The 14215-nt window shown below is 47.6% G+C and overlaps 1 protein-coding gene across 7 annotated transcripts in view; it reads right to left on the bottom strand.

The window, feature by feature from the left end:
* The window catches only part of FRMD4A (FERM domain containing 4A), a 365081-nt gene that overhangs the window by 39667 nt on the left and 311199 nt on the right, over positions 1 to 14215 (bottom strand). For all 7 annotated transcript variants that reach the window (XM_051795149.1, XM_051795154.1, XM_051795148.1 and 4 more), the window contains one exon: positions 1069 to 1145. In XM_051795149.1, the coding sequence (XP_051651109.1) occupies positions 1069 to 1145 (77 nt within the window). The remainder of the gene's footprint in view (positions 1 to 1068; positions 1146 to 14215) is intronic.

Genomic DNA, 14215 nt, shown 5'->3' on the forward strand with positions numbered 1-14215 from the left:
AAGATCTCCCAGCGGATTCTCGACTTTGGGAATTCGCCCTGCTAGATTTCATGCGACTATTTACATGCTTAATATTAAGCAGATGCTTCAAGGTTCTGCCGACCTAGAGCTGCACAATGATATGAGCTGCTCTATTCTGGTTTTGCTTTAACAAAATGCACCTCTGCAGACAGGCACCACTGTACTGGTGTGATCGTGTTCATGTCAGGATAAATAAGCACAGAAACTGCATGCAAAATTCCACTAACAAAAGTACGTATATTAGTACACAGATAGGCATGGGAAACAGGTGAAACAGGATCACAGCTGAGTGATCAGCAAAACACACTACTACCAGCAGCACATCAAATCAGCCTGGGAACAGAGCTGGTCTCCACCAGTTGTATTATACTTACACTGCAAGTGAGACATTGCTTTTAGTGAGAAACACTTACAGATCCATATTCACACTGGTCACTGCAGTAACCATCCACTAACGCAAACACACAAGGGGTGCTGAATACTCTGATGAGATGCAGCACAGTCCCTTGAACTAACTCTCAGGTTTCTAAAGTAAGAAAAGACAAGACTCCTGTGCCAAAAAGACAGATGGGCTTTCATCCAGGCTGCCGGTAAACCTCTGGTTCCGTGCCATTCCTTTCAGTTGCACTACTGAATATTTATTTACAAGGAAGCATGTGAGTACAAAATCTGGCGCCCAGCTCTGAGCTCCGAGTGCAACACGGGGACAAGGCAAAACCCCCTTAAACTCACAGGGGCTGCTGGCACCGCAGCTGGGGCACCGGAGCTGCACAGTCCCGGGGGTCGCAAGGTGCCAAAACAGAGGGAAGGAGAAAAAAATACCGCTGGGAGCCGAGGGGAAACACATCCTCAAAAACACCCACCCGAACAAGAAATGTCCCGCTGGAAGGAAGCAGCAGCCCCCGGCTTGGCACCCGCTGTCCCTCTCACGGGTTCCCAAGCTCAGCGAGCCCCGGCACAGCAGCGAGGGCAGCGCGGCTCCGCAAGACCCGGCTCAAGGCTCGGCACCGCAAAGCCCGGCTCATCCCGGCTCGTCTCATCGCTCACCTGCGCGGATCGTGCACCTCCACCGAGAACTTCTTCTCGCGGAAATAGAGGTTCTCCAGCTGCCTCCATTGAAAGATCTGCGGGGAGAATGAAGGGGATGAGGCGCCTCCGCGCGATCCCTCGCCCAGCCCTGCTCGCCGCTCCCTCCCGGCGCTGCGGCGGGGCTGCCCCGCTCCGCCCCGCCCCGGCCCCGCGTCCCGCCCGCGCCCCCCGCCCCGGGCCCGCGGGGCAGCCCCGGGGGCGGGCGGTGCCCTCCGTCCCTCCCTCCCGCTGCCGGCGGCGGGATGGGAGCCGCGGGCAGGCGGGCAAGGGCGCCGGTTTCACTCTGCGGGGCCAAGTACGTTTAAACACACGCAAAGCCCGGGGAAACCCGGGATTCGCATAGTTTTTCCTTGGAGGATGCAGCGGGTGTGCATCGGCCCTCTAGCACAGCAGCTTTTCTGCGGGTGGAGGAGATGAGACCCCGATGAGGGCGACTCACCCCACTCCACCCAAGTGCGATACCCAGCTCTGCTTTTATCCCGCAATCCACGTAAGACTGGCACGAACATGAGCCCAGCGGAGTCAGTTTATCTATCCCAGGTGCTGGCAGGCTCGTGTTGGCGATGCCCAAGGCTCCAGGTGCTCCCAGCAGTGCAAAGCACAGCAATAAGCAGGTCATACCTCTGTTTTACAGGCTGCCCTGCCGAGGCATCTCAGAACAGCACCGGGACAAAGCGAACACTATCACTAGTGGGGAAACTGAGGCACAAAGCTGTTACGGGAGTAAAATGCGGCACCTCCTCGCCCCTGAGTCAGTATGGGCCAGCTCTGGGGTGTCTGCGTGCTCTTGGGCAGTGGGATGTGCTCACACGGTCTCTGTGCCCCACCTCTGCTGGGAAATAACCCCCCTTTCCCTGGCAGGAGGGCGGTCTGACCACAGGAGCAGCGCGAAGGATGCGGTGACTGTGAAACACCGTGTCAGCTCTGCAAACTACCCCACCTTCACCACCGCGGACAGGTCCATCACCGCCTCCTCCTTACAAATGAGTAAGTCAAAATCCAAACCCTGGCTTCCAGGTTGCTAATCCACTGGGAGGAGGCAGCCTCCACCCCGTGGGCATCTTGGACTTCGGCTTCCCTGCACTGCCCCTGGCAAGCAGCGGAGCATGGGGAGCGTAACCTCGCTGCTGGGGAGCACAGCCATCAGAGCTTTCCCTGATTTACGCTCCTTCTCCCACTACAAGTAGCTTCTGTGGAGTTCCTGTCCTACCCCCAAGGAAGGCGCTGGCTTCTGCCACGCCGAGATAAGCCGGGTTGCCGGTGTCAGCGCTCTGGAGATAAGTAAACAGGAGGCGTAATTTGATTTGCACTGATTAAGCTCCTGGTGGAGGTGAAATCTAGAGAATAAAACAAACCATGGAGAGGACCCAAAATTTTCTCCTCGCTAATATTTTTTTTTTTTTTGTGTGTGTTCCTTTTCTTTTCTTCCTCTAACAAGGTGTTTGGAAGGAAGGGTGCAGGATGAGGAGGGCACTGAGCTGCCCTGTACTCTGGGGCTGTTTGCACTGCAGGAGAGAAAGGGGGCCAGGAGGGATAGGAAGCCTGGAGGGCTGGGTTACAGTGCCCTTAGAGGATTAGTTTATTCCTCCACTGGAAAATTTAATTGCTGCATATAGGTTGTAATCACCAAATGAAGCACAGAAACACCCACTATTTTACCCACCGAGGGAGGACAGGCATGGGGTGAAAGGGTTAAGCCAGGAGCTGAAGTCTGACTGAAGTCTGTCTCCTTTGCAAGCTCCTGGCTTCAAAGGCATGAAAAGGAAGTTTGGGGCCTAAACTCCCACTGACAACAACTGGGGTCAAGCCTGAGACTGCCATGTGGGCTGCTGAAAACATCCATCCCTCCGTGCTTCCAGATGCCTGTCTGCAAGGCGGGGAGGATAGCGCAGCCGTGCTGCACGGCATGTGCAGAGGACGTGTTTGGGAGGCGCTCAGACATGTGGAACACATAAGAGTCTAAAAAGCCAGCAGATCACACCCTTCAGAAAATATCCCTCTGTCCCCAGGTCCCCCGTTGTCATTTATGACTAAATTTCGGCGTGGCGCAAAAGGAATTTGAAACTTCTCTGAGCTGCTGGCAGCTGCTCTACTCAGCTTCTTTCCTGCCCATCGTCCTCCTCTTCTGCCCATCCTCCTCCCTCCAACTCAGCCGGACTGTCCCCTGTGCTCAGATCCTATTTTACCCTCTCTGCTACCAAATCTCACAGTGCTATTTGTTAAGTGAAGCTCTGTTTCTCTTTTATGATTAACTCCAACTGTCCAAACACACAGGGCTCTGGGGAAGCTGTTCAGATGCCCAAATGTAGGCATGGAGTGCCCTTTTCCATGCCCCAGGGTACCTACCCTGCCTGGCCTCTGGCTGCTGCCCTGGGAGGGAGGGAGCCTACCATAGGTCCGGTGCTGTATCTGCCAGCCCCACTCAGATGTCTTGGATCACCAGCAGTGCCTAAAACAGCATTAGACACCTACGTTTTGGGCATTGGAGCAGCTCTCCAGATCACTGCATTTTTATATTTAGTTTCTTTGTTTTTCTTGGCAGGGTGTGGAAGGAGGCAAATCCAGACTCTTGGGAGGGAGGGGGTGAAAGTGACCCCACAACCTGAGTTTGTGTCTTTTTTTCCATAGCTCTGCTCTCCAGAATGCACACGTGTGTTTTACCATTGCTGTAACTGCCCTCCCTTTGCTGCCCTCCCAAATATTATTCTACAGTCTCCCACTCCTTCTTCCCACATTGATCTGAGAGGTCTCCCCCTTTGTATACATAAGGGATCCAATCTGCAAAAATGTGAATACCCACAAGAAAGTATCCGCTTTCCTGTTAACCGATCACAACCCTTCCAGAGAAACAAAGCCAAAGGTCTCCCTTCAGCCAGACCTCCTAATGTAAGCAAGCTGTTCCCTTCACCAGTTACCCAGCTTATGCACAGTCTCAGATTGATGTTGTTAATGCAGTGACAGATGCACAAGGTGCCATTAGTGGGTCTTCTTAAAAGGAAGCATAATTTTTACCCATCAAGATCCTTTTACCACGCCGGTGCTTGCAACCCTCACTGGGGAATAGAGTCACAGCAGGGAGCTGGTCGTAATTTCAGCGGGATCTTGTGGAAATGCAGTGACAACAGATGCTTGCTGGCTTTGGGACTGGTTTGAGTCAGAGCATCCATGTTCATGGCAGGTTTGCCTCTCCTTGCACTGAGGCTGGGCTTGGTTTTGGGTTATTTGGTTAGTTTGCAGGGTTGAATCCAATGCCTGCATTTGTGGGTGGGACAATTCAGATTGAGGTATGGTGACTTTGCCAGGCAAAAGGTACCTGTCCCAAGCAGGGACTGGGACAGCATCTCCACAAACACGCTGGAAATGAGGCTTAGGAGAAAGTCCCTCAGTAACACAAGCTGGGAGCACAGTTCCCCTGCCCTTGGGTAGTTGCCTTCCCTGAGAGCCCGCAGACAAGGGGACAATTAGCAGTGCGTGCAGAGGGCTGTCTCTCTGTGATGTGGTGGTTTGCCTGCTGGGTTCTCTTCTGAGGTCAGCAGCTCATTTTGGATCATGCAGCACTGGGCAGCTTTCAGATGGGAACAGTTTTTGGTAGAGGCCATCATTACAGGCTGCACATGAGATCATTTAATCTTCAATAGATACTTAAGGAAGTCTCCATAAGGCTGGCTTTTGAGCACAGCTGCACACTCACACATGCATGTGAAAGGAGCTACTAAAAGAGGAGAAAATAATTACTCCTGTTTCCTCCTCCTCTGAGGGGACTGTCCCCACCGTGGGCTGTTTCATTGTGCCAATAAAACCAGGACCAACACTATCACTCGAATTTTTAAAACTGCTTATCAACCCACAAACATTTAAGGGAATAACTGTTCTCTGTCAGACCACGTGCACTATTTAAAATGCGTTGTAGTGGGTGGGAAGGCCATGGTGGGGAAATCAGTGCCAGAAATGGCTTCTGCAAAGCTGGCAGCTTAGAAGAGGAGCCATGGGAGAGATCTGAGTACTGTACGGTGTGCTGCGGAGAATTCAGGTGCAGGCTACAGGAATTTTCTCATTGGAAACCCTTTCCAAGAGGCAGGCAAGCTTGCCAGGCACCAGATGTTTGTGACTAGTTACAAAGAGCTGCAGTCAAAGCCTTTTAGATGCAAGCTTCTTTTGTGAGCACACTTGTGGTTTGCTGGCTGCTCCCTAATTAAGCTGAGCCTGGAGGAGAGGAGGCCCAGGGATCTGCATCCATTTCAGCCATGTGAGTCAGGAGAAGGTTTTTTACCATTTTTATTGACCATGAGGCGGGTGCCGTGGAGTTTGCACGCAGCAGGAGGTAGGGACAGTGTCAGAGTATTTGAAAAATGCCTGAGGCTCCTGATAAAGAAGGGAGCGTGTTTTGTGAATGAAACATCAGGGATTGCTTCTGGCTGGGTCACTCATGGCCTGGGTGTGGGGGGCTGAGTTAGTGCCAGGCACTAGGCCATGCTCTGTCCCTTTGTGCTCAGGGAGCCTTGCCTGAGCATCCAGTGGAAGGACCATGCCACAGCCTTGGGAATCCCTGGCAGTAACGAGGCTGTTGTTGGCTCCTGTGTTGCCCTGCAGCTCAGGACAGAGAGGGTTGCTGAAGGGCAGCACCGGTGGTTGGTGCACAGTGCTCTCTGAATTATGGTACCTAAAGAAACATGCCCAAATAGTACCTTTTGGAGTAATTCCAAATCCTGGGGTTGGGGTATTGGCTCCCTGATACTGTTTGTTGCCTCCTGTGCCCAGAAGAGCTGGACTTGCACTGAACTGGGGAGAGTGCTGAGACTGGGCGAGTGCACTGTGGGGACACGATGTGAATAATTTTTGCGTTTTATCTATTAAGAACCAAATATAAATGTGCAGGAGTCTCATTTTCTTTCCTTTTTCTGTGTGCTGAAGCACCTGAGCTGTGGCACAGGCTGAATGGGTCACCCAGTGATGCACACACTCTCAGGGGTTCCAGACATCACACCTGGTAGCTGTTCAGAATCAAACTATCTGCAGAGGTCTACAGGGATCTACCTGCTGTTTGCTCTATTTGATGACCTAGAGAGGGATTTACAAAGGAGATGGAGACAGACATTTCTCAGAGGTGCCCAGTGAAAGTATAGGAGGCAATAGATGCAGGTTGTAAGGTTGCAGCAAGGGAAATTCTGAGTAGATATATAAAAAAAAACCCCAACCCCCAAACCCATCAGTGCAGGTGGTCAAACACTAAGGCCATGAGTAACCTGACTGAACTCTGAAGTTGGCCCAACTTTGAGCAGGAAGTTGGATTAGAGACCTCCAGAGACCTCTGTGACCTATATTTTTCTTTGATTCTAAACATCTGATAAATGACCAACTATAATTGCTGTTGGACTTGCTGACCTATATGGCATCTCCCAGTCCTTCAAGTCTTGCCACTTCTTAGATGATTAATGCCTTGTTAAATCACACTATGTGCAGAAGGAACAATCATCCCTCCAAATGCACAGACTACCACCTGAACTGGATGCTCTGAATGTCTTGTAGAAAAGGCAGGGAAATAATGTGGCACATTTCTAACAACCCAAATGCAACCCATCCCCTTGCCTACACCACGGGCAGGAGCCAGCACTTGATGACATCCTGATACTAAAACTGGTACTAAACAGTGGAACTAAAACAACGACAGTATTTTCACACAGTTTGCATGAGTGCAGCTACAAACTCCCAAGCCTTTTGTCTTGCAGTTTAAAGACAAACCAAACATAACAAAAAAAAAAATTTCCTCCTTGGAAATGTAATTACCTCCCCTGAACAAACAAGCAAGCAAAATTCTAGGAGTTGAGTTATGCGAGAGGTCAGGGTGGAGGTTGTGAGCGGTCCCTTTTTGGCCTTAAACTCTATGGAAATCACAGCTCCAGCGAAGTCAATGGCTGTTTTGTCCCAGTGACTTCAGTGGGGCCATGGTTTCCGGGCATGGATTTGTGTTCTGCCTCAAGCCAACCCTGCTCCCATCAATCATACCTCTGTCAAACTAGTTAGAGAGAACGAGGAAGGATTTGGTCCAGGCAGAACAGCACCATCTTAGCTCAAACAAATGAGCTCTTGTTTCAGGGACAGATTTACCAAGAGATTTCCGTGGGCTGTCACCTGTGAATTAGTGTGACCCATTGCTGAGGGTGGCCCTGGGTCATGAGGTGGGGATGCTGCTGCACCATAACTTAGCTCTCCATCCTGCCACACTTCCATTCATTCCTGTGTTTTTATTAGTTTGGGGTATTTTTTTTCCTTTCACTTCCCAAAACAAAAAAATAAAAGGTTTCCTGTGTGATTTGATGTGGGAAACAACCCCACCAATGATCTTCCCAGAGGCTTGCCATCCTCCCTTCCCCCATGGAATGAGAGAATGGTTTGGCTAAGTGGGACTTTCAGTGGTCTGTCAGCAATCCCAGCTCAGTATCTAATTACTTCTTTGCCTCAGGCTTCAGGACTCTTTTTTTGCCAAACAGACAAACAATTTCTGGTCCAATTTGAGATCCCTTTTGCTGTGTGCTGTTCTTATGGGATCACACCACCCCAGCAAACAATTCTGGCTTGACCAAACACAAATTGCGTCTAGGTCTATATAATCACCACTCTGCATTCATTTCCATTATGGAGACACAATTCCCTATTAAATTTCAAAGTGGTTTATTGGCTCAGAGAGGCAGCAGAGCATCAGATCACAGAGGGAAGAGCTGCTATTTGGACAAAGCATTATTTGTCTACATAATGCAACTTGATATTTGTGTCTATAACTGTACACAGACGGGGACTTTGGCTTTATATTCAACCAAATATATATATCCACCTTCACTGCACATATATATCTGCTAGATGCTGTTAGATATTGCATTGCTGTCACCACGCTGTGTGTGTCTAAATCAATAGGTCTACAGAGAACCTTTTTTCCTGATTGTTGTAAGTTAAGTTTTCTCCCTTTTATTCTCTGCAAGCAAATCAGAGTGACTGGATCTTTCTGCATTGAAGAGGTCTCCTTTCTAGCACAATATACTATGTATTAAATAAAGGATGCCTGGTCTGTAGCCTGTGAATCAGCTGTGGCACCCTATAAGGATTTATGCTGCCCACAAACCATTGCTGTTACCCTCTTTCCTAAGGATCCTTATGTCTTTTCTAGTGGCATGGCTAAGTACTGTCTCTGCCTTGGAACCAAAATACAGGGACCACCATTTCTATCCCACACTGCTATGGCAATGCACATTATGAATTAGGTTGTGTGACTAAAAACCCTCCTGTGATCCGGGGTGTCTGTTTATGGGGTGCCATAGCAGCAGCAATCCCATGGAGATGGAGATGGGCTGCAGTGCCCGACATTCTGAGCCTCCTGCCCAGGCCACTGACTAAAGGTGCCTCTTATCCACAACCACTGAGTAACGGGGCCCCTGCCTGGCTTCTTATGGTGATAAAAGTGCCCAGACCTTCAGAGTTGGGAGTCCTGGTGAGCCAAGAGACAGCATCTGAGCAGGGTGGGGGCATGGGAGAGCTTGCCACCACTTCAGAGCCAAGTATAAGTGCTCAAGGAGGTTTCAATCTCACTCCAGATCCCCACCCTAACTCCGGGGCTCTGAGGTCCAATTTGTTTCACTTTGTGCTGTCGGAGTAATTTGTCTTTGCATCTTGTTGAAGTTCCTGCTGTGCACTGCAGAATCATTCAAGACTTGGCTGCTGCTTTTATAGAGAATTACTATTTAAGACCTGAATACAACAAAGCACTTAGAGCAAGGGAGTTTTACTTTGATGGGACTACTCCTATATTTAATGATAACCATGAGCTTGACTTGGCTGGATCATGGGATGGGATGTCATGCTGTAGCCTTTCTGAATGTAAATTCTCACAGAAAACCCTGGGGACTGTTCGTCTGATGGTATCACCACAGCACACCAAACCACCAGGATAGTGCTGTTCTCCTGATAAAGCAGTAGTGCCTTAGACTTTGTATTAGGGTTTGCAAGTTGATCAAACTATTTATTTATCTACATAATGGAAACTGAACATGACTATTGTATGGTTTTAAAAAGTTGTTTTACCTAGACAATCTGTCTGAAATCAGCCCTGTTTGGGAGAGACGCTGAAGCAAATTTTTATCAGCTTTTATGAGAAGGAGAAAAAGTGGTGATGATGGCCTATACCTAACTGTTACTTCATGCCAAATTCCATGCAGCTGAACTCCTTCCAACTTGTTTTGAGCTATGAAGCTTTTGTCTTGCTTCACAGAGTTATTGTGTAGGTTAATGGCAGTTTCTTTGGCTGCTGTGATTTATCCAGTCTGCATCTATATCCAGCTCCTACAGCAAGGCTGTAGGATATGGATTGTGGGTCAGATGGTGAATGGGATTGGGAACTGATCGAGGTTAAGAGTGACCAGTTTTTTTTGGCCGAGTTCTGCTGAGCCAGTCTGATTCCTTCACTGGAGCAGTTTCCTTCCCAATTGCACACGGATACCAGGATGACTGAGGAAGGGGCCCAGGGGAGGAAGTGAGCAGTGGTGGCAGGATTGCGAGGGGGGAGGAGGGTGGTGAAGGCCACTTCAGCTGATATTGCTGCCAAAAGAAATGTACACTGAATCACAGCCCAGTGTCATGTCCAGCCAAATCCTGTGGAAATACTCAGTATCAGGGACAAAATCCTACTTTCCAGCCCAGTGTGCTCTGATACGATTTATTCATCTCCCGGTGTGTTTGGCAGCTTTTTGGCACAGTGAAGTGCAATGGTAAGGCATGGAATGATGGATGTTGAATAGGGAAGTGCCTGGTGCTGGATGGTAAACACCCCAAAATGAGGGCAAGCAGTGGCAAAAAAGGTGCTGGTGAGAACATGGTCCCTGTATAACAGAGATGGAATAAGAGATTTTAGCAGAGAAGGTCTTAAACTGTGGCTACTCTTCAGCAGTTGCAGGTCTGGGTCTTACATTTTGGTAAGTAAGGAAATTGGGTGAGCAATCTCTTTCCATGAGAAGAAACAGCATGGTAAGGAACTTTGCTTTGTGCATGTCTCCCTCCTCCCGTGCTCCACATTTCAAAATACTAAACCAAGACTGAATTACTGCACTATAAAATGAGTTGAACCCGCCGTGACCTGAAGACTGGTTCAGTTTACAGCCAAGTCCATAATCCAAAAAGCATGAAGGATCAGCAACGGGAAGAGAAATAAAAGCTCAGAGCAGAAGGAGTCAGCAGGTAGTCCTTAACAGTCCGCTAATCACAGTGAATAATTTATTACAGCAATGCCACTGAGACTCCACTAGCTTTTAAACCATTATTTCCTGGAAATGGTTTCTGCTTTTTTTGTATCATTTGTAAATTTGAAATGTTTTATCCCTGTCTGCAATGCAAAGATGTTTGCAAGGGTCTTAGGAAATGATGACATTCCAAGAGGAGCCCAATGAGACACTAGTCCAGTACATTCTCTGATCCCACCTGATTCTGGATACCCTAGAGAAAGTCCAGCCCTTTCTGAATACACCCTGCAGCTCAGCAGCATGCCAGGGAGAGGAGTGATACACATGCTCCATACCTCTGACAACAGAAACCAACTTGCTACCAAATCAAACACCATCCTTGAACATAAGGGTTTATAACCACTCCCCAAATCCTCTTCGAAAATAACTGAGTCAATGTTAAAACTCTGGATGGAGGGACACACTTTTAGTCCTATCTTTAACCCTTCTAAACTCTTGGCCTCTACTGTACCATGTGGCAAGGAGCTGTGCAAATGAATTGGGTTCCCTGTAACTGTTTTGAATTTCATGTTTCTTTTGCCCCCGTGTTCTGTGATCAGTCAGCACAGAGACCAACTTGTCAGCTTCCTCCTCCCCATCATTCACTAGTTTCTGTACCTTTCACGTCAGTCCCTACTTTATGCTTTTTTAAGTTACTGGTCTGTCATTCCTTCACCACAGGAAGCACAAGTTTAACCACTCTATCAATGCAATTACTGGCTTGACAGTGCTTCATTATGCCCTAAAGCAGAGAGGATCTATTTGTTCTGCCATAAAGCAGCTCTTAATTAGGCTATTGCTCCTCCTGTGTAAATATCCCATTTTGCCTCTGGAATTGGGAAAGTTCACTCTATCTCTTGTTTGAAAAAGGCCAAGTGGCATCAGACAGCAATCTTTCACTTTCTGGACACAGTTAATGTGCTGATTACTTTGCTCATGCTTTTGACAAGCAGGTGATTTCTCTTTGATCAAACACTTAAAGCTACTGACTTTACTTTACTTTGCATTGCTTGGTAGGATGGGTCCAACTCAGCTCTTGTTTTTGCATGTTTAAATTGGAAGTCAATCTTTGCTTTGGATTCAACAAAAACACTACAAACTACAGATTAAATTTTTCTGTAATGAGAATCCATGGAGTGTTGTGGAGAGTTTATGGCAAGGGACAGAGCATTTTCATAGCATGCTTCGTTTCATCCCAGAGAAATGCCGGGAGGAAATGGCAGAAACTGATGTTTGTCACAGGGAAAATTTTTGTCAAGCTACATTCATGTCTGACATTTGGGATGCCTCACATTTTTTTCCAAAAAGTCTTTATTCCCTTTGGGTTCTCTTCAGTCAATCAGAGAATCTGAGCGGTGATAATGTTTATGAGCCTGAGAAAAAAGGCTCACCTTAGGTTTTGATGTCACTAGCTTTCTACAGAAGAAAATGGAATAATACTGTATAGAGGTATTTCTTACAAAGCAACTAAACACTCCCAGACTCTCCTTTAAGGTCTCTTTATTTTCGTGATAAGTTAAACATTTTCTCTGTCTGTTTATTGGCCATATGGAAGTCCTTTGGCTGACTTTGTTAATCATTCACTCTTCAGCTTGGAGTTAATTGTTTACTAACTGTTAGGCTGTATGCACTAAGAAATGCCTTTGGGCTCTTGAATCAATGGGAATATCTCACTAGAACAACAGAGATATGCCTAGTGCTACTACTTGGGCATGCAGATCTCACAGCTCCAGGCTACACCGCTCCTCCTTCACGTACAAGTCTCTGGGGATGGAGTTTAGCTACACCCCTGCCTGCTGGTTAAAATGGACACACACCACTCACAGACAAATGGTCACATGGGGGGCTGCAGTGCCTTGTGCTCTCTTTGTAATTGCTCTGCAATTCAAGAGAAAAACCCTCTAATGACCCTCCTCTGAAAAGACCGCTTTGGTCACCACAGCCTCAGCATCTTGTAGGAGAGTGATGCTGGCACATCCTGCCTGAAGACCTGGTTCCAAAGAATTTGCTTTGGTTTATCATGAATACTGGATGGTGCTGACCCAAGATGGGCAGAGCCCAGGAGGACAATGACTTCTTTTCTTTTTTTTTTTCCTTTTTCAAGGCACACTGGGCCTGAAGGCCCAGTAGGGAAGGGTTTATTGAAGCTAAATTTACACAGAGGGAGATGGATTCTGCCTGAAGGCCCAATAGGGAAGGGTTTATTGAAGCTAAATTTACACAGAGGGAGATGGATTCTGCCCACCCTGGATGCTGCTGCTCACTGCTGCCACACAAATGACATTGGTTCCACAAAGCCACTACCAAATGTCCAGAATGCCTCAGTATATGGTTGGCAGGACAGCAGCCATCTTTCCACACCTGATACTCCCTTCCTCTTGTTCAGCTGGAGTGATGGATTTTGTGAAGTATACCAAAACTTCTGTAATTATTTAATATCTAACACTGAACTGATAAGAACCAAATCCCCATTTAAACAGGCAGCATTCAAGAGGAAGTGTTTGGCAGGGCTTGTTGAGCCTGTGAGCTAGCCCTGAACATACAGAAGAAAAAGGATAAGCCTCCAAGTGATGGCTTTGTGTGGCTTCAGGGCTTTTGCAGAATTCAAGCATAGGCAGGAAGGAACATAAAAATAGAAGCATGGAGACACATTAGTCTCTGCAGCCCAGGTACAACTGCATTCCAGTTTAATAGCCCTGCATTCCCATCTGAACCACCTAGGACTAGGTGCTAGATACCCATCTCAGCTGCATCCCCCATGATTCTGGAGGACTAAAGCCTGAGTGAGAATAGCACAGGCAGGATCAGGTTCTGGCCCTGCATCAGCCTCAGTTCTCCTCTCCAGCCTCATCCAACTTGATGACAAACCTGGTTAGTTTTCTAGAGACACATGGCTGATTTACTCCAGCAATTTATTAAAAACATGCTTTTGAGTGACTGCTAATGGGATCGCCCAAGATAGGTTCAGCTGCTTAGTGTGGGTTACAGTTTTACTTGCAAACACAATAAGCATGGAAATCTATCTGGAATGACATATAGAAAAACATTACAATCTCTCTTATAAGACAAGCAAGTTTTTTATAGGCATTTAATATAAATGTCTTCGTTTCAGCTGGTTTCTTGCTACAATTTGCTGCTTGAGTTTCTTCCAGGGAGATGTATTTTTCCATTGTAATTTTTCAATTTGTTTCTGGCATCGACAGTGTGCATGAACAAAATAATAGAGATCAGAAAAGACAGAATCTCTTTCCCCCTCCCCCTCTAATTTTACCTTGCAGAAAGTTCAGTCAGGTTTACCCCTCCCTTTTGCACAGCAAAGACTCGAACCAGCCCATGCTGTTGTAGTGAAATGAATCAGATACTATGGTGAGCTGCTCCCAGATACCAGGGTTATCAAGTGCAATTTTGCAATCTAATTAGCAGAGGATTAAACACTGTGCCTTGCTGAGGCAGTTGAGCTGCTCTTGCCAGAGGGGTTTTACCACCTGTGTAGGGTAAGAAGTCTTTTTACTTGCTCCAGAGCAGGTAAAATCTCTCCATGGAGAAGTGACAAAGCCTCAGCCACTCCGTCCAAGTCCTGTCCCTGATTTAGGCTGTTCACTTTGGAATAGCCCTGCCAACAGATGGGGTTTGCAAGCGTCATATAACAAGAGAAATGTTCATCTAGGCTGTCTTTTCACTTCTGTGGTCTCTGGACTGTGGTAATGGACAAATTCTAGCCTGGAAATTCCTGCTCTCCTTTCCCACCCAACCTTCCCTCCTAGGTTTATGACCACTTCTGCTAAGCCACAGAAGTTCTTCGTGGTTTGTACATAAGGCAGCACCATTGTTTTGGGTCTCCTGGA

This window comes from Manacus candei, unplaced genomic scaffold (genome assembly GCF_025592945.1).
Source record: "Manacus candei isolate 608988 ecotype Guabito, Panama unplaced genomic scaffold, ASM2559294v1 h1tg000042l, whole genome shotgun sequence".
Taxonomy (NCBI): domain Eukaryota; kingdom Metazoa; phylum Chordata; class Aves; order Passeriformes; family Pipridae; genus Manacus; species Manacus candei.